General features: G+C 42.9%; 1 protein-coding gene across 6 annotated transcripts in view; it reads right to left on the minus strand.

Moving 5' to 3' along the window:
* The window catches only part of LOC143212514 (zinc finger and BTB domain-containing protein 8A-like), an 89,439-nt gene that overhangs the window by 5,154 nt on the left and 64,338 nt on the right, over positions 1–19,947 (minus strand). Inside the window, exons 5-6 of one of the 6 annotated variants that reach the window (XR_013009719.1) lie at positions 7,219–8,864; positions 973–7,117 (exon numbers count right to left, since the gene is read on the minus strand). The exons of 1 other annotated variant lie outside the window; for it this stretch is intronic. Coding sequence is in view for 3 of the 5 variants with exons in the window: in XM_076431358.1 (XP_076287473.1) it covers positions 8,614–8,864 (251 nt within the window). In the remaining 2 variants the exon portion in view is untranslated. 4 more of the 6 variants (XR_013009718.1, XM_076431358.1, XM_076431362.1 and 1 more) reach the window with 4 other exon arrangements.

Raw genomic sequence — 19,947 nt, forward strand, 5'->3', positions numbered from 1 at the left:
TTAACGTTCGCTGATTATTTACAGATTCGTGTAAAGCTTCGGATGATCAGTGAACATATGCGATCGTTAGGGCGATTTGTCGAGACTGTTTCGCCGATGAAAAGAGAACCGTCTGTCCCAGCTTCGGACCCCTGAATCTTACGAAAGTATTATTAACAAACAGCTGGCGGCCCGAGTGGGCTGCCGATTAACCTTAAATACCATCGAGAAACACGAGATATTGACACTTTTGATACCGATGTTTATACAATTACATAGATTGTGTGCAAAGAATCCGGCTCCCGGTTGTCGCAACGAGAACGTATCAGCATTTGCGTCTTTAAACTGCGATAGTACAGTTGAACTCAACTCGATTGGCATTTCAAGGTCGGTTCTCCCACCAGTGGTCTGGTAGGAACGCCCACTTTGCTTCGCGCTCCTATAGGAACCGCAGCTCGTCTTTGATGGGGGAAGAGGGCGTGGCTTCTGAGAGGAAGACTTAATAAAATAACTACTTTAATGCAAAATACTTATTTTCCAGTGCGGTCGACACCTTTGTTTATGCTTGGAACATTAAACTTGAAGTTTTGAGACTGCAATATTACTATATGCGAGTAATTAAAAATTAATAATCAACGGAAGCACAGTAGGATTCGCGATGCACAAATTTACTGTAACAGTTGGGCTCCTCCCACTATCACGAAAGGAAGGCGTGGTCAAAGCCATCGACTCCTCCCATCAGATTTGAACGACTATGGAAAATCTTGAGCAACCACTCGATTTGAACTCGACTACATTCGTGTCCGATCAATTAAGCATTATCATTAGCGACACCGACGAGCCGCGAAATCTTATCTGCGAATAAACAGAGCCGACTCGTGCTCTCCGACCACGTTATCACATATTTCTTTCACTTTTTTCAATTTCAATCTCTCACACTCGTTCTCTCTCTCCCACACACACACACACGCACGTGCGCGCGCGCGCTATCTCTCTCTCGCACTCGCAATGTGCACCAGGAGAATCGTTTTTTTCTTTTGCACTTGCCACGCACGATTACGATTACTATGTACAGAAACGATTTTTTGCGAAACAACATAAGGAACATTTGGTATCGAGGGCAATAATTCGGTCAGCTGACCGCGGGCTGGTGCCCCGGGGAATCGATTTTCTGTTCGACTGCTCTTAGGAACGTTCTTTCTCATTTTATATTTACCGAAAATCGTAGCGCTTATTTAATAGTTCACTCGTTAATAGTTCGTTGGTTCAGCGACTGGCCCCGAAAGAGAGGAAGCACTTGGAGAAATTGCATCGTAAATCGATGTGTCTACGATCGAGAACGTGATGCATTTATAAATAAATAATATTTTGACTAGATTGCGGTTATCGTGATCGTAAAAGGAAATAAAGGGAACAGAAATTGTTGACTCGCCGTCATTTCGATGCGAAAAGAAAAACAAATTGATGCGATTATATCGTGGAATATTTATGCGAGACATCGATCGGTCATTTGTTAAACGCAAAAGCGTCGTAACAAACAAATTGCACTCGAGTTACCGCGTCCCCTTCTGTTTTGCAAACGAAAATGTGTACCTTACGCACGCGCTACGACCACGCGTGCACACCCACATCCGCGGAAACGTCAACGGAAAATGATTTCGCGCGCTCGCGTAAAAATATTTTCACGTGTGAGCCGAAACGCGAGAGCCATCGACATCGATGAAAACGTTTATAATGTGTTACAAATACTAACTCCGGGGGGAATTTCTAAAAGCATCCGTCATGTGCAAGGCTCGCGTTGCGAGCTGATGGAAATCTAGCGGGAGTCAAAAACCGAAATTTCGAACCGGCTGACACTGATAGACCCCTCCACTGGAAACTAGAGCTCGACTCGATGTTATAATTTTCCACGAGTGAAACCATCTGTCCGGAAAAATTATCTATTCGTCGAACATGCCACCCGACAACATTTTAAAAAATATATATGGGTACGTACAACCTCGTACGTAGCTTTTTAGAGAACGTGCGAATTGTTAAATTTTTTAAAATATTTTGTCACTTTTAGAATTTTATTCTAAAAATTTCCTTTATTTTCACTTGGGCCTAGGCTCGATCTCGACAACGGGTCGCGGAGGCCCGGTCACCGGCAAGAACGAGATCAGTCACGCGAAAATTTTAGTAAAATCTTGTTCTCGCTTCTTGCAGATTGTCGAAGCGATTTTAACGAAATGACGCGGTTCGGTTTGCAGGATTTCGGCTGTGAAAAATCCCCGATTTGAGAGCCACTGTGTGGTGCATTACCGCAAAATGAACGGAAGAGATGGCCCGCGCGAAGGCTAACGCAATAAATTCACCCATTCGGCGGGGCAGAAGAACTTCATTTAATTCCGCGCTTCCCAGTTTGGAACGTAAGAACGCCTTTGATGCAAAGCATCCGGGGATCCGGTAAATTGTAAGTTAATAAATTCACCGGCACAATAGGGGCAATGCATCATACGCAACGCTCTCGCTGCTCGCAGAACGAAACTTCGCGCCGCTTAACATTTTGATAGATTTAAAGACCCCCGGAAAACTTTTCATCTTCTTCATCTTCTTCTTCTTCCCCTGTACGTCCTCTCTTTACATTATATTCCGGATTCGTGACGTCGAACATATTGTTTGCTGTGCGAAACAGACCTTACAATATTCGTTTCGAGAAGTTGCGGCAATAAAAGAAAATTGTTCTGTGAGTATTGCGAAGAAGAGAGTATTCGTACATTGTTAACTTGTACATAGTTGGATGAGCATTTCAGAGTTTTTAGCAAAATCTACTAAATTTATATGGTAGAAAATCAGATTTCACGATGGTCGATATTTTTTTCTACGACACCCTGTAGATTTGATTCGATGGTCTTGTAGAGATTGAAAAGACGAGTGCAACGAGTACCATGACCATATCCTTGCGATCATTCGTTCTCGAGATATTTATGCGAGTGTCAATTATGTTCTCATTCAAACAGGTGTATCTCAAGAATAAATGATGCCAAGAATATGTTCATGGTACTCATTGGACTCGTCTTTCTGTGCTCTACAAGAACATCGAATCAAATCTACAGGGTGTCGTAGAAAAAAATATCAACCACCGTGAAATCTGATCTTCTAAATATTTTTTAGACTGTGAACGTGAGTATTCAAGAAAATCAACATAACAGAATTCCGACCGAAGCTGCAGACTCTGTGAGAATTATGACAATTCTGTTCCGTATTTGTGCGACACGTAACGACAGAACAAACCCCGCCGCACTTGTTCGGCCGCGCCCCGTCCCACGCGAACCAGCTGATGGTTTCATCAGTTTGCGTAGCAAAACAAACGGAAACTTGTCACCCCTCGAATTTCCGGGTTCGTCGCTGGCCGAAACACAGCCTCTCGCTTGGGAGCTGGTGCCGACGGAGAGAGTACCGTGTATTTGCTTCTCGACACCTTGCCGGCTTGCTGGATATCGATTTGAGGAGAGAGCAGTCGATACAGCCAGGAAGTCAAACAGTCTTGCTAGAAAGTTGCTTGATTCCCCCGCACACCAGGCCGATGTCACATATCAATGTTTACAGATGTGTATCTACGTATAGAGACACACATACACACACGCACACACACACACACACACACTTCATCATCATCATCGTCGTCGTATTGATATATAACCCGCCTCTCTATACGTACATGCACACTGCACACACGCACATTTTGTAATGTCTATTATAGAAATCCATATCTATAGTTTAATTTTATGCGTTACAGGTAATGCGGGTATCATATATGCATGGTTGTATATATATATATATATATATTTCCTAGTTCCATTTTTGGTCGTGTGCAGGCGTGTGCCCAGCCTGATCGAGCAAACGTCAAAGTTCCATTATCGTCACCGGGACGACACCACTTCGATCGCGGCTTTCTATTTACAGCGCATCCGCCACCTCGCCACTCAGCGACTGGACGGTCTCGATCAGCTGGAACCCAGTTACGTCGGACCAGGGAACTATTTGAGTCGAGCTCGAAATCCTGGAATTCGATCATCGCGACGAGAGCCACGCGATTTTTCTACCCACCGCGCCGCAAGCCCGCTGTCGTCGTCGAACCGATACGCCGCAGACCAGACTACTCTTTCGATACCCTAACGCCGGGGACTGATCGAACCTTCGCCGAGCTAATTGCTTCATCCTGGACACCCTTGATCCGATAGGCAGTTTTTAGGCGATTTGGTAGATTAGGGATACTGCGTTTGAGGAACGTTGTCTTTCGGCTCAATTTTATCGAATTTTTAGCAGAAAGAAATTTGTCACTATTCTTTTTTTAGCGATGTCATGTGTTTTTTCTTGGACAGTCTTGTAGAGCATGAAAAGACCAGTCCAAAGAGTACCATGAACATGCCCTTGCGATCATTCGTTCTCGAGATATTTATGCGAGCATCGAGTATGTTAACTTTCAGACAAGGATATCTCGAGAATAAATGATCGCATTGGTATGTTCATGGTACTCGTTGGACTCGTCTTTCCGGGCTCTACAAGGACATCGAACAGAATCTATAGGGTGTCGCGTAAAAAAATATCGAGGATCTTTAAATGTTCTTTCCACAGTTCTGAGAGATTGTTCAGAATCCTCATCATGAAAATTTTTCGTTCTCCTTTAGGCTCCAAGTAGCCTAATCTGGGATGGCTGATGGATTGTATGATAGTCTGGGTTAGGTGTTCGAGAGGGGTGACGATTGAGTAGCTATGGGGAAGTTGCCAAATGCTCCATTTAGATCGTGTCCCACATAGCACTTGCGATCAATTATAACGAACTATTGTAATCCGGATATGTCTAAAAATTTTCTGATCAGATTAAAAATATTTTCTTTTTTTTTTACAGAAACACAGAATGCTGTTCGTGCACGAATTTTCACAAAATAGCTTCACGGTATATTAATACTACTCCTCTCATGCGTAGCCAAAATAAAGACAATTTATGTAAAGCACGCGTTTCATATTATCTCGAGAATATCAATGACTCAAAAATTATTTCCATCGAGTTTGGCCCTATGCCGACGCAGTATCAAGCTCGGTTGTTACACCGTCCATTGTCAGTCGGAGAAGCTAAGAAATACTGCGAATACTTTCTTCTCCGTGTTCTGCCTGGAAGATGTTTTTCTTGTGCACTCGGGCGAATATTCGAGAGCGTAAAGTACATCTTCACAGTCTGTCCCGATCAAACTGTTTTGCTGGAATCCTCGTGCAGTTCAACGAATTTTCATAGTGCGAATAAATTGTAAAATCATCAATCTGTTCGGAATTTTCGTTCCCAGAACTGCGAGCAACGTTTTAAATAAATAATATAGCGAAAGACGACGAGGTTCATCAATGTTTCGAATCTATTATAAAATCATCAATCTGTTCAGAATTATTTCCAGGACTGTGATTGATTTTTTAAATAAACAAAAACACGACGACATCGAGAATAAGACGTTTAACCCGCGTGGCTCCCGTGCTATCAACGCACGTATATGTATTCGATGATCATCCGCCGTTCATCACCCGCGATCGTCATCATCATCATCATCGCACACGCGAACACGTTATAAATTAACCTTAATTTATCGGCCCTACAGTATCACATAAGTTCCACGCTGACTTGACTGCGAGCCCAAAGCCCGACCCGTTTACGAGATAGCTTAGGAACCACACGCTCGAAGAGAATCTTATACTGACAAGAGGTTTTGTGTTAGGTACTTTACGAGCCTCGACAATGATTATTACCGTTTAGTAGACGAAGAGTATTGGTCCAAAGAGAAATGTAATTACATATATATATATATATCCTAGAGAGAGAGAGAGAGAGAGAGAGAGAGAGAGAGAGAGAGAGAGAGCGAGAGAGAGAGAAACAGTGAAAATGTCGTCCGAGGAAACCAGGTCGCGATCATGATCTCCACCCGGAAATAGCAACCTCTGAATTCAAGAATCATTCGAATAATTCCGAGTAGGAGAGAGCAGAGTCGCCAGATCAGGGGAATAGCTTATCCCCTCCCCGCGGATCGGTCACGTGACGCTGTGACGCGCGCAGAGGCGGAGCTAGTCACGTGACCGCAGCGGAAGGGGAACGTTTTGTAGGGGAACGGCGGGGTGGGGGGACACAATAATCTGGCAACTCTGCGAGAGAGACGATTCGGTCAGCCCCGATGAGTTTTGGTCGATTCTGGCGACACTGGTCCCGGTGTTCCTCGGCACGACACCACGTTCTCTCTCGCCTGCTGTACAATTCTGTTTAACTATGGACGTCGTACACGTACGAAATACTGTCGACAATTAACACTTGTGTGTGTGTGCGTGTGCGTGTCTCGCTTCTATCATTCCGACCTGCATGGTAGAATCGAGGCTTCGTTGGCCTAAACGAACAACATTTAAGAGACACACGGAAACAGCGATTACGCCCGCGATTATAATTCGTAGTACCCTTTGAGTTATCTTTTTTGTTTTCGGTGTTCGATGATCACAGCGCGCGTTTCAGCCTTCCATTGCGTAAGAATTAGACCGTTTCTTCTTTTTCTTTTCTCTCTCTATTTTTGTTTAATTACTCGAATCTTTTAGCTTCTATGGACTTTTTTGTTGCTTTTTTCACCGACGAGTCCGTGCCTCCTCCGAGATCGGAGGATCTAGAAGAGACAGGGACTCCAGAAAGCGGATGACAGCACAGCGTTAGATCAGCCGGTCACGGGCTGATCCAGATTTCTGGTCCAGATCACTCTGAACGTCCACGTGAAAGCCAATCCTCTACTTCGACATACTATTTACACGAATTCTAGCGAGTGTGTGTCGGTGTCCACCGATTTGTACGATCGATTACGCGGAGAGGTACAATCGATACCGACCAAGAAACGAGAGTTACACCGTGCACAAGTGCCGCCCGAGGAGATCATTCGAGACGTTTTACTATCGATCGATTGTCCTCGCAAAATTCCGAACCTCCTTCTCTCCCGGTTTGCTTTTTCATTCTTTCTCTCAGCACTTACGTTTCTTTTTGCGGCGATGATCCTCTTCACTTTTGCTCTCCCGGTTTTCTTTGTTCATCTTCTCTTGTTCGTCTGCTTGCTCCTCGGCGCTCTACTTCCCTACCTTACCTCCCCTATAGACACACAACAGTCCTTGTACACATGATCGGCCAGTTCACAACTGGACTGAACACATCTGTGAGTGCACGTACGTATGTAAATGTTCACGTGATACCTAGAAACAGGCCGTTCGTTGTCGATTCACCCCGCGAACCGTGTCTTCCGTGATTAATTATTGGTGCGACTGTCCCTGCGCGAGCCGACACGCCTCCCGAGAACGATTTGTCCGCGAGAAACGATGGTTAGGTGATTGGGGACGATCATTCTTTCGTGGGGGACTGCTGGGAGGACGTTCGAGATAGGTTTTTATCATCTCGGGGCCTTGAAGCGCGCTGAAGTCTCTCAAGAAGCGGAATCGTGAGCTTCCTCGCGATGACCGACTTGGAAAATGTAATCAGATGACGTGAAACACAAGCCTGATGAAATATGAGAAATCATATTTAACAGAGAAATCTTAACCCTTTGAAGATGAACGTTTTCAACGTCACTATTGTTTTTTTTTTTGTGACGTTAGGTGTTTCTTCTTGGACAGTGTCGTTCTCTCTTGTCAGTGTCATCAGCAAAGGGTTAATAAAGAAGGTACATCGAAGAGATTAAACGGATGTATAAAAGAACGTTGGTCAAAGTCGGAACAGATTTTCTCGACGATCGATATTCACTTCGATGTTCGTAAAATGTAACGTTACTAGCCTCTCCCGTCTACATACATATATCACAGAATCGCGTACTCTAAGAAGAAAACTGCTGCCTTTTTCTCCAACTTTAGAACACTATATAATACAAAGAGACTTATCAATTATAACAGCAACTACTTATCGTAAAATACTAGAGCGTCATTTGAACAAAGATGAAGATCTGTTCCTGGAGGTCATCGGACTTCCGTCACCTCAAGACCCATCCACCCATCAGGAATAACTGACCAAAGCAACGCGGAGAAAAATTAAGGAGAACGTTCTGCTTTGGATAAGTGTCGCGTGGATGTTCCCCACCAAAGATGGGAGCTGGGGGACGCAACCCATCAGGAATAAGTACCGGAAAGCAACAAATTTAGAAGAGGACGATTGCTGAACGTGGAGGACGTTCTCCTTAGGATAAGCGTCGCGTGGGTGTCCCCAAAGTCGACCTGATCAGCCTAACAGATCAGAATCTTCTTCGATGGCGACACCCACCCGAATAAGTGTGAAAAATCGATAAAACTGAAGATAGTGGGACTTGGAGGAGGTATTTCTTCGGATAAGTGTCACGTGAGTGTCCCCGAAGTTTAGTAGATCGGGGTTCTTCTTCGATGGCGACGTTCACCCGAATAAGTATGAAAATGGAGAAACGTGGAGGGCGTAGTTCGGCTTGCAGGAGTCCCAGAAGCTGATCAGCGAGCAGATGGCCGCTGACGAGGATCTGGGCTAGGTCAGGGCAGTCCGAATCCGAAGAAAGGCGCAATGGGCCTATCGTTGAAGAGACGGGGCGGCGGAAGTGGCGGTGGCCGCTTCCTTCGCGGGGCAATCAGCGTCCTCTACAAGGACCCTTTGGCGAACACTATCTCCCGGTGCTTGGTGCGTATGTGCGAGCGCAGGGTGTCGATCCTGCTGTACGTGGCCGGGCAATAGGGGCAGAGAGACCTCTGGGCGGTGTGTATGTGGAAGTGGTGCCAACGGTTGGTCACCTGTTTGCCGCAGGCACGGCATCTCCACAGCGCCGGAGAACCAAGCGACACGGCGAACATCTCGTGATAGGACAGGCCCACCGGCACACTCGGCATCGTACCTGCAAATTGCGAAATCCCCTTCATGCGATACACCATGCTTCTCAGCCACACGCTGGAAAAAGGACCTGGATCGGACATTTATCCTCATTGGGAACATTCATTGGATCTGGACTACGGCTGCGGGGAAAGGAGACTCCATAATTTCACCGAAAACTTTAGATTTTATGCAATCCATTAATTTTGTTTTGCATCACGTGTTTTCAGCGTTTGTTTTTCGGGACACAAGGGTTGAAGAGTCGTACAACCGTGCGCCAGTGGTCCCTCAAGGGGTCGTAATCGGAAACTTTGTCATGTGCACTCCGGACAGTGTGAAGATATTTTTGTCAGTTTTTTTTAATATCTCGCACAGGGGTCCTGTAGAGGCATTGTCCTCTTCGAATGAACTTCTCTATGGTGCACTTTCAGAGTTTGCTTGGGATTTCGACTGGGATAACTTTTGGCTATTAACAGTTCTATAATTTTCAGCTGGAACTGGACCTCTGAAATTTTTACTGGGGTAGTTAATTAATTCTACCCCTCTCCCGCAAGTTCCCAGAATTATTTCGACAAGTATTCTAATCCTTAAACTATGAAAACTGGGAGTCCTAAAAATTGAGAGATCTAGCAATCTCGAATTACTGTGAAATATTTACTGCGCTAGTTAATAAAATGTTCCCCCTCTCTCACAAGAACTCTCAAGAATAATCTCAACAACTATCCCTCAGGGAAGACTGATGAGACCCAAAGTTCTTCCTGTGTCGTCGATCAGAAGTAATCGATACCCACTTGAGCGATCACTTGTATTGTTTAAACGGCGTCATCCCACATCCTCATAATCGTAACAGCTGAAACGAGAGACACAAACGCTGATAACGTGTGCGGGGCCGTGATAAGGATCTGTTGAAACTGTTTCCCTGATTCGGTTCCGGAGTTGAGGGATGGGGAATCAATGCTTCCGGTGGAGGGAGACAGGACGGCAGTGGTTCTTTTGTGGAAAACAGGCAGGTGTGCGTTTCGAAGCGACAAATAAAGAGACTCTCAGACTTGATTCACGCGAGCGAGATTCATCCCTCTTCTCTCCTCTCATTCTCTCACATTTTTCCACTTTTTTTCTTTCTGTTTCGGTCACACAGAGAAGCGTCTCGCAGAGAAACGAGCTTCCAGGATACTCACGGTTTTTCAGAGGACGACGTGGACGCAACCAGCGAGAAAAATACTCGAACGTTTGCCGATATTATCGGGGGGGATTACTTGCGAACGAACTTCGCCCCGCGCGCGCTCTGCCTCTAATCCTTCTACCGAGGACACGGGCGAAGTTATGATTGCGTTAGCCAACGATCGATCGACCGAGGACCCTTAAGGATCGATCCTCTGATGGTATTATGTCAGTGAAATTCTCGTGGGCCACCGAGCGAGTGTTTGTATCCTTTCGACCGACCGGTCGATTCACCGATACTTACTTGTCTCTACCGCAAACCTCGCCTCTCTCTCGGACGCGATCGCACGAACGCTTTTTCATAATAAACGCCACCCCACCCCCCACAACTACCTTACAGTAATACCATTCTTCAGCGACAGACTGCGGAGTTTACGTGTTTACAATAAATTTGATCGGGTACGAAACTTGTGAGGAGACTGGAAGAATTTTTTCTTTGTTATTTTTTCTTTGTTCAGATACGTGGAAAGAGGGTTTCTGTATAATTTCTGGTTCGTACAATTAACACTGATTTTAGCTTGCCCGGAGATCCCCGCAGTCTCGCGGGCAACTTTTGAGTGCTGCGACTTCCGTCCGTTTCATGTATTTCATAATGAAAAGTTTTTCGTGACGAATTGTTCTTATTTTCACCTGGTACCTGGTTGGAACCCGTAAAACAACTTTCGAGCACTACTCAAACTTAGGATTATGTGCACCTGGAAAATAAAAGTCCTATAATAATACATAATTATTTATTCGAATGAGAAGGATGTTGAATGTGAATCGAGGTATTGTTTCAAGAATAAGTGCGAAATTACAATGGTTAATGGTGGTCGTCTTCCCGCGAGAAGACCATAGTAATTCCGCGTGTAGAGGCCCCAGGTGGTAGCGCGTCTTTATAATGAGGTTTCGCACATTGATAGACCTTGAAATACGGAAGCCAATGGCATTTGTTTCAGCCGCATGTGGCCGGCAGTTTACGATACACTGTTCAAGTTTCGCGCGAGTTTATCTATCGAAGTGCCGTAACAATGGGGGATAGTTGCTAAGACTCTCCTCAAGTGGATCTACCTTGCCCTGAAAGAGGATGTCGCCTTGTACAGGCTCGTAACTCTGTTGTCATTATCGTCGTGATTATTATCAGGAAGAGATCTCTATGACGTCAGTCCTGTAAAATCTGGATCATTTCATTCTGGCATTGTCCATAGAAAAACAATTTCATATCGACTACCCAAACCTCCAAAAGCTTGCACAACAATGATCGATGAGGAATAGATTTCTATTGCTTCAGTCCTGCAAAATCTAGATCGTCTAAAGTCTAAATCATTTCATTTGAACATTGTCCACAGAAAAACAATTTCAGACTGACCGCCCAAACCTTTAAAAGCTTGCAGAACAATGATCAATGAGTCCTCTAATAAGATCACTGTCACTTCAGCCTGCAAAATCTAGAATATAGATCGTCAAAATCATTTCATTTGAACATTGTCCACAGAAAAACAATTAACATGGACCATCCAAACCTCCAAAAGCTTGCAGAACACTGATAAACGAGGAAAAGATCTGTATTACTTCAGTCCTGCAAGATCTAGATCGTCTAAAGTCTAAATCATTTCATTTGAACATTGTCCACAGAAAAATAATTTCAGACTGACCACCCAAACCTTTAAAAGCTTGCAGAACAATGATGAAACTCGTACAAGACTAACCCATTGTTTATGAAATTGGAAATCGGCACAGAAGATTGATTTTCGACGGGTCCTAAACGAAAAGATTGCATAGCAATCTCTGGAGCTTCTGGATAAACCTCAAGCCTCCCAGCAACTCAATCTCGGGCTCAATCTCGCCAGGTAGAGGTTTTTGCAAAAATCCAAGTTTGCTACGAGTAAACCGCGAACGCCTCTTAACGAGGACTCTTCGACAGTGTGCAGAGTATCGCGGGCGCCTGATCACGAGTGAATATTTCACTCCCTAGCATAGAGGGAGAGAGATAATTCTCAGATAATCCAGCACACCGCCGAGGAGAACACAACTATGCTGTCACGGTTATGCCGGCTGGTTATCGACATCGTGTACAGAGAAGTTTACACACCATATATCGAGCAGTGCGCCTAGAGTAATCCTATTTGAGTCTGATCGCAGAGAGAGCCGCCGCCGTCGCTCGCCTAACGTTCTCGTGATACACACCGGGGACGAAATTACTTTCCCGGTGCGAGGAATTCGCGAGGCTCGATACGTGCGGAACTCGGTGGTTTTAAGATCTGCGGATCAGGATTAGAAGCCTCTTTTTTAGTAGAGAATAAGTTTCAGGATCTGGAAATTGGGAGCTCTAAATATTGAGAAGCCTCAGAATTGCGGGCTCTCAAAATTGAGAAGTCTAAAAATTGGGGGCTATAGAAATTGGGAGATCTCGAAATTCAGAAATCTAAAAATTGGAGGCTATAGAAATTGGGAGCTCTGAAAATTGGGAGCTATAGAAATCGAGAGCTCTGAAAATTGGGAGCTGTAGAAATTGAGATCTCTCAAAAATGGGAGCCCCCAATAATAGGAGAGATTGGGAGCTGTAGAAATTGAGAGCCCCCCAAAATATGAGAGATCTAAAAATTGGCAGCTTTGAAAATTGGGAGCTCTCAAAATTGGAAGCTGTAGAAATTTGGAGCTTTCAGAATTGGGAGCTCTCCAAATTGAAAAATCTAAAAATTGGGAGGTATAGAAATTGGGGCTCTCAAAATTGGGAGACATCTAAAAATTTGAAACTTTCAAAATTGGGAGCTTTAGAAACTGGGAGCTGTAGAAATTGAGAGCTCTCAAAAATAGGATACCCAAAAAATAGGAGAGATCTAAAATGATTAAAATCAAGAAATTGAGATGTCTAAAAAAATTGGAAGCTCTAAAAATTGAGAGATCCAGAAATCTAGAATTAGTGTTTGCCTGTGTGACATTCTAGATTGCAGGCAAAAATGGAAGCGTCCCCGTGTGATTTTAAGTTCCGACTCGTCTTCCGACCGAAGTCCCCAGACAGCTCACGAAAATTAACACGTCTGTATACACTGTATATTGTGTAACACACGATCTACACACAGTATAAGCCGTCCCCGCTCCGCTGGGCCATCCTTCACTCTGCTGTGCTAACAAGAGCTCATAATAGTTTCTAACTTTGGAAACGAAAGTTCGAACTCGTTTCATGTTCCTCAATGGAAGTTGTTTATTGTATAACCACATTTCCATATACATATTTACACGTGTGTACATATAGAAAATTTACAATAAGAGTCTCTCTCTCTATGGCTTTCGTGAACGATGTTTTATAAATCCGCTCTTAATGGCTAGATTCTTGTCGATTATCCTTGTCGATGAACGGGACCCCGGTGCTTTTATCAATTAGCGGGTGTCGGAGGTACGAGTGGTAAAAAACTCTACGATAATAATTATAATAAAATTATATTAACAAACTTTTTGGACCGTCTTTGGGACCGGGGCACGATTTTTCACGGAAGGGCCACTGTTTTCAAAATAATCGCAATTGGGGTTCTCGTATTTGAGAAAATTAGAATATTTATTCCTCGACTGCGGATCTTTATGCATTTATGGCGTATAAAAGTTTTTAAAAAACGCTGCAGTATTAAATTCAACAGAATTTAGTACGATTTTTGTTTATTTTAGATCTACAAATGCTATTGCTAATGAAAATAGGATTTTATTTTAACGCTTTCTTCAAATTTATCTATAAAAACTGAAAATTGCATAAACATCCACAATCTATTTATTACAATTAAATTGCAATTAACACCGTTTTTGTTTTCTATTCAATCGAGTCCTCAATTGCCAGTGATCTAAAGCTCTATATATTTTCCCTAATAATTAAACCCTCGTAATTTCTCAGACAATTTACAAGTGTTTCTTAATTTCTTTAAGAATCATTGCAAGCGATAGTTCTGCAGAGAATGGAAAACGTCTCCTTTTTTGAATTTTTTTGGAACAACCGGATCTCCATTGGACTTTTCCGACCCATTAGAAATTTGGCCAGTCGTTTGCAATATTTATGTGGACAGCACTCGCAGCGGCGGACAGTCTGCACTTTTAAAATCCGCACGGAACGCGCGCGGCCATTCTCGCAACTCTGGATTTCAAACGAGTAATGCTACTTTTAAACGACCGTAATGGAAACGATGATAATGGCCGAAGATTTACGAGCGGAATCAGTGGTTGAACAAATGCATATACGGGTGGAAAATATTCAAGCAAAACGACGCGAAAACGTTGACCTATGCTCGAGCATAATTTCCATTTCGCCAACATATCAAGTCTGATATTAGAGATCACAATTCTAGAACGCACGTTTCCCAATATACAGTGGGTGGACAAAGTATTCGTACACCTTCTAAAAACTAATAACTTTTTTATAATTGTACCAAACGACCTGATTTTTTAAAATCAATTGGAAGCATTGGTTTGCAAAATCATATGCGAAAAAGATTTTCCAAAAATTATAATTTACAAGGTTACATGCAAAAATAAAAATGGCGTTTTTCAAAACTTTTTTGTTGGGGCCCTTAATCTCTTGAGCTAAAAAAAAGTCTAATAAATATGTAGGGGAAGAGGTTGGGTTGTGAGGCAGTCGTTTTTATCCATCGTGCAATCGCGATAATTCCAATCTGTATGCTGTCAAATTTTTGTTTTGACGTCTGCTAGTTTTTGTCACGAAACTTTTTACATATAAAAGTTGCGTATTTCCTTTACCTTCCCAACGGTATATAAAACTCTTTGATATCTGCATCAAGCAAAAAGTTACAGACCAAAAACAAAACCCGTCTCATAACCCAACCTCTTCCCCTACGTTATTCATTTCCTTGAAACCGAGATGGAATTCTATTTTGGTTTCGTTAATGTATAGTTATTGGAGAACATGTAGGCACATGGTAGATATAAAATTTATAAAAACAAATTTTAGATGTAAAATAAATCGTAGGGCAAGGGATTAAAGAATCGCTTCGGGCGCAAGGAAGGACAGCGTATGGGAAAGAAAGAGACGCGGAGAGTCGCGGTCGCTTGAAAAACCTCGAGGTGCCTTATCATTCCGACCATCAGTGTACATTAAGCTCCTGCATCCTGCAATTAATGCACAAACTTTTCATTTTGCATAATCATCCAGAATCTACTCATTATAAAAATTAAAAATGACAAACAAAATTGGCACGAACTGTTTCCAATATTCGGACTACAGGGGTCGTCGAAAATGGTGTACGAAGCGTTCGACGGTGAAACAAAAGTGTACAGTAATAAATGTGTGCGAAAGTTTTTTTTTCTAATTTGTTTTACGTCGCTTTTTGAACTGCTGTGGTTATATCGCGACGGGACCTACAGTTTTTATAAGGTGGGCTTCCGAACCACCTTGGGCGGCACAGTTTAAAAGTTGATCGCGTAACGAAACCGTGACGTCATTTCCGGCTGGGTTTTTGGAGCGTTCTGTAGGCATTCAACAGTCTCTACGTCGGATGCAGAAACGATTTGTTCGCAAAACGGCCGGAAGAAGGTGAAACGTGGAAAGCGGAGGAGCCAATATTTGCACAGCCGAATCACACGGTCGTTACCATTAACGAAGCAGGCGAAGATCCACGGTGGCCGAAGAGGAAGAGGAAGAAGAGGGGGGTGTCGTTCATAGTCGAATCGTCGTTCGCGCATACAAAAGTCTTCCTTTATTCTTTCACACTTCCTTTCCAATTTTTCTGAGTTGGGAAAATAAATGTTTCAGCATGTTTAGAGGGCAGCATTTCGCAAGGGTGAAAACACGAACTGGCACGATCCCGATGAATTTCGTCAGAAGACGTGGAGGATGAAAGAGGAGGAGAATCTGTGCGCTGCTAGAAATTCGCCGAACTTTAAGACCGCGTAAAATGTTTAAGTGTGGTCATGAAATTTTCTAGCACGGTTACGGTGTCAGGGAAAATCGCCATGGCGGAAAGTCAAATGGAACCCTGCCGACTCCAGGATTAATACCTTGCGGGACGTTCAATTTACAGTTCAAACTGTTGTAATACGTTCAAACTATCTACGAATATGCTGAACAATCTGCTAAACACACTCGAACCGTAAATCCCTGTAAAACTGTGTAACTCTGTAACTCAAACTCTGTCAAATAATGTAAATCATGTTCAGCTGTATAGACCCCATTATTAAAAAAAATGTTTAGAAACGAGACAAACTTTTGAAACCTGTAAAATAACCATTTTAAATGTTCATGCGAAGTAGTACTGTCTTCTGTTAATATTTGACCACGAAGAAATTAGATTGTAGACGTGCAGAATTAATTATGTTTTAATTATACTGCGGATTTGTATGCATTCGCGAAGAGATTGACTGGGTGAAATATAAAACAGTGAAAGATTAGAAAAAATCTAAGAATACTGTTAAATTGTGCGTCTTCTCAGTTTTCGAACGTTGGATGTAAAAAAATTTGAGTACACGGACATCTCCTCAATAAAGAGTATACAATCCTTACGCATTCGTAATCACATTTATTTAGTAATCCAGCCCATTTTTGGTTCTAATTGAACAAATACTGTTCACGTTGTCCCCAATGTAAAAAATCTATTGAGGAATTAAGTGAATTTTTATCCAACTCCTGCTGCTCACAATCGTTGCAAAATATTCGTATTTTGCATAAAGATCCGCAGTCTAATTATGGTATATTTCTGCAGACTTCAGAAACTATGCAATCTACAAAGGAGAAATTTGTTGTTGGTTTTCCAGAAAATACAGGCGACAGGACAATGCTTTACAGCCCGAGTAAAGACAGCTATTTCCACAAGTAACGTTCCAGAAAATTGAACGGCGCAATAAGATCCAGCGATTTCCGCGTGAATCATTCTCGGGATCCTTGAAAAATAATTTCCTGAGCACAGCGAACGGGAGAACTGTAATGAACAGAGAAACGGGCGCGAGGAAGAATGCTTAACTGTGTAAGATGGAAAATCAATGAAACATAACCTCCAGTTCTAACCACCAGAGGGGTCTTTCATCTTGAAATCCGTATTTTCGTCGCGCGGTCCCTACCAATCGGCTCGATCAAACAAATCGCCCGTCGTAACGTCGAATGTTCCTCCTGCGTTTAAGGCCTCCATTGTGTTAGATGACCCTTCCGGCTTCCTCTTACAACGCCCTTTGTCTTCGTTCTTTTCCTCGCGTTCTTTCACGCCTGCCGAGAGTCCTCGAACGCGATTTATCTATCGAGATTTACAACAGCTGTTTCTCTCTTCGAGTGTTTAATAAAGTGTTTAACAAAATTGAAATTACTTCGGCGATATCTCGGAAACTATCAGATCAAGGTCATTCTTCTGTTAAATAATATTTGGTCCCCTCAGGAATTCAAATTTTAAGCAGAATTCGATGCTCCATCGGATCCACGATGCGAAAAGTAGCTCCTCCCATTGAAAAATAGCAAGGGGACCTTGAAATCTCCTAAACACCTTCACGAATACAAAAAGTATTTACACCCGAATATTTCCCCCTCTATATCGTGCAACTTTCCTGTACATCATTTTTCCATATTGTTACTGTTGGTGTATTTGAAATTGTATAATCAATAAAACAAAAATTAATTATAATTGAACAGCACTTCATAGTTTATTTTTGTTTCATGTTTCACTTTCATTCTGTTTTTCAGTAGTTCAGATTATTTAACCCATATTTCCAATAGGTTATGGGCCCCCAGAAACGTTTTTCTTTATTATATAGTTATTGTAAAATAATAGTAAGAAAGTGTTTGAGATTCTGACTCTGACACATACAAAAAATACAAAAATACTCAGTTGATCTCAGTTCATCTCGCTGCCTGTTTTAATCCATATATAGCTTTATGTAATTTGCAAACTTGATTACTTTTACTGACGACTCCTTCAGGAACTTTCATATAAATTTCCTCTTTTAACATACCCTTTAAAAATGCCGTCTTCGCATCCATATGATGTATCATTAAATCAAATTGATTTGCAAAAGCTATTACAAATCTGAAACTTGCTATTCTTGGAACAGGTGCAAATGTTGCATTATAATCTTCTAAATATTGTTGACTGAATCCTCGAGCAACAAGCCGAGCTTTGTATCCCAATGGATTTCCATATTCATCATTCTAAATTGTGAACACCCATTTACAGTCAACAATATTTTTATGCTCAGGCTTTGAGAAAACAATACTCTTCGAAGGAGTGATAGAATCAAGAATCAACCTAATATTTCTTACGATGAAAGTAATATACAAGACGATCTTCTTATGTGTGCACAATCATTAATATTCCCAGTTCATTTGATGAAATTAAAACTAGAGTAGATAGAACTCAATGGGAACAAGCTATTAATGAAGAGATAAATTCACTTTTAACAAATAATACATGGACTTTGGTGTTGCCACTGGTGAATGGAAAAACACTGCCAGTCCCATAAATATCCTTGACCTTGGAAAGCACAAGCCTGGACCCAAGCAAAAGGGGGCCCCCGAACACAAACCAAGATCAAAAAGATCGAAATTCTACGTTTTTCTCATAAAGTTATTTAGTTGGGGTTAGGGACCCGGAAATTCTACTTTGCCCAAGGCCCCATCTAGTTATAAAACGCTACGGGTGGCTCCGATAAAAAAATGTTTGGACCATAATAACCATAAAAACGAGGTGAAAATCGAGGGTCGAAACGTGGTGGAATCTAGCCGTTCGAGGGAAAACAGTGGCCCCATTCGCGAAACCGCGAACCATATCCGGTTCATGCTCATCCCTCGCACTAATGATCGCGGGTCGGCTCGGGCCGAAGGGCTCTGCGACGCTGTGTGTCGTTGCAAGGTGATCGATCCGAAGGGATCCGCCTCGCTAGATCCTCGACAGCGATCACGCGTGCTATTGCGCGTGCGCGTGCTTGGTACGCGTGTGCATCAGCAGGGTGTCGCTGCGCGTGTAAACCGCGGGACATAGCCGGCAGGCGTACTTGCCCGGGAAATGCACGTAATAGTGATTGCGCACGTTCGTCACGACCTTACCGCACAACGAGCACCGCCTCCTCTCGTCGCTGTTACTCTGTCTCTCAAATATTTGCGATATCCGCCAATTTTTCAGCTCTGCAACAACAGAAACCACAGGGTCAGCAAAGCCGCGACAACAAACGCGTACCCGCCGTCGGCGCACCGCGTAACCATCTCTCTATTTCCGGCTCTATATAAATGTTTTTTTTTTCCCCCGTTATTTTTTTCCGCGATTTTCTCTCTTTTTCATTTGCCCCGAGCAGCTCTCAGCGTTTATACCGCGACGGCGTGCGCGTGTGCGTGTAAGGCCACGTGGTCCGCAACGATTGGTAATTTTCCAAGTGTCCTCCAGCGACCGGGTCCGCTGTGACCCGGACCATCGAAACCTCCGCTAAGCTATCTCCGAGCATGGAACGTGAATTACGGGTCGTCTGCAAGGAATACTTTCGGAATTGTGCTTGAAAATATTTTGTGGAGGTATTTAATCAATTTTGCAGTTATTTTTGACGCATTAAAATTGTTCGAACGGCGAGTTTTATTCGACTACTCATGCAATCGACTTGGGAAATTCAGATAAATGTTGATAACCGAACGTTACAACCTAATGTACCTAATTCAACACAAAAAGATCGGAACACTCGTTCCCTCTAGATATCATTTATCTAATAATAAAGTCCTATCAGATGGTTGTGTAATAAAGTGTGGCTTGCCTTTCGTGATCGACTGTACAATGTAACGCGACTTGAATCATGTACCTGTTACATGCACGTCCTGGCCAATTACTATTTATCTCGCCGATCGAGGGAACGATAGAACACAATGAAAAGTTTACGAAAACTAGTGTTCGAACAAATTATAAAATACCATCGAATCTCTGTTTTATTAGATAGGCCCTGTTTGCATG

The sequence above is a fragment of the Lasioglossum baleicum genome, chromosome 10 (genome assembly GCF_051020765.1).
Source record: "Lasioglossum baleicum chromosome 10, iyLasBale1, whole genome shotgun sequence".
NCBI classification, from domain to species: Eukaryota; Metazoa; Arthropoda; class Insecta; order Hymenoptera; family Halictidae; genus Lasioglossum; species Lasioglossum baleicum.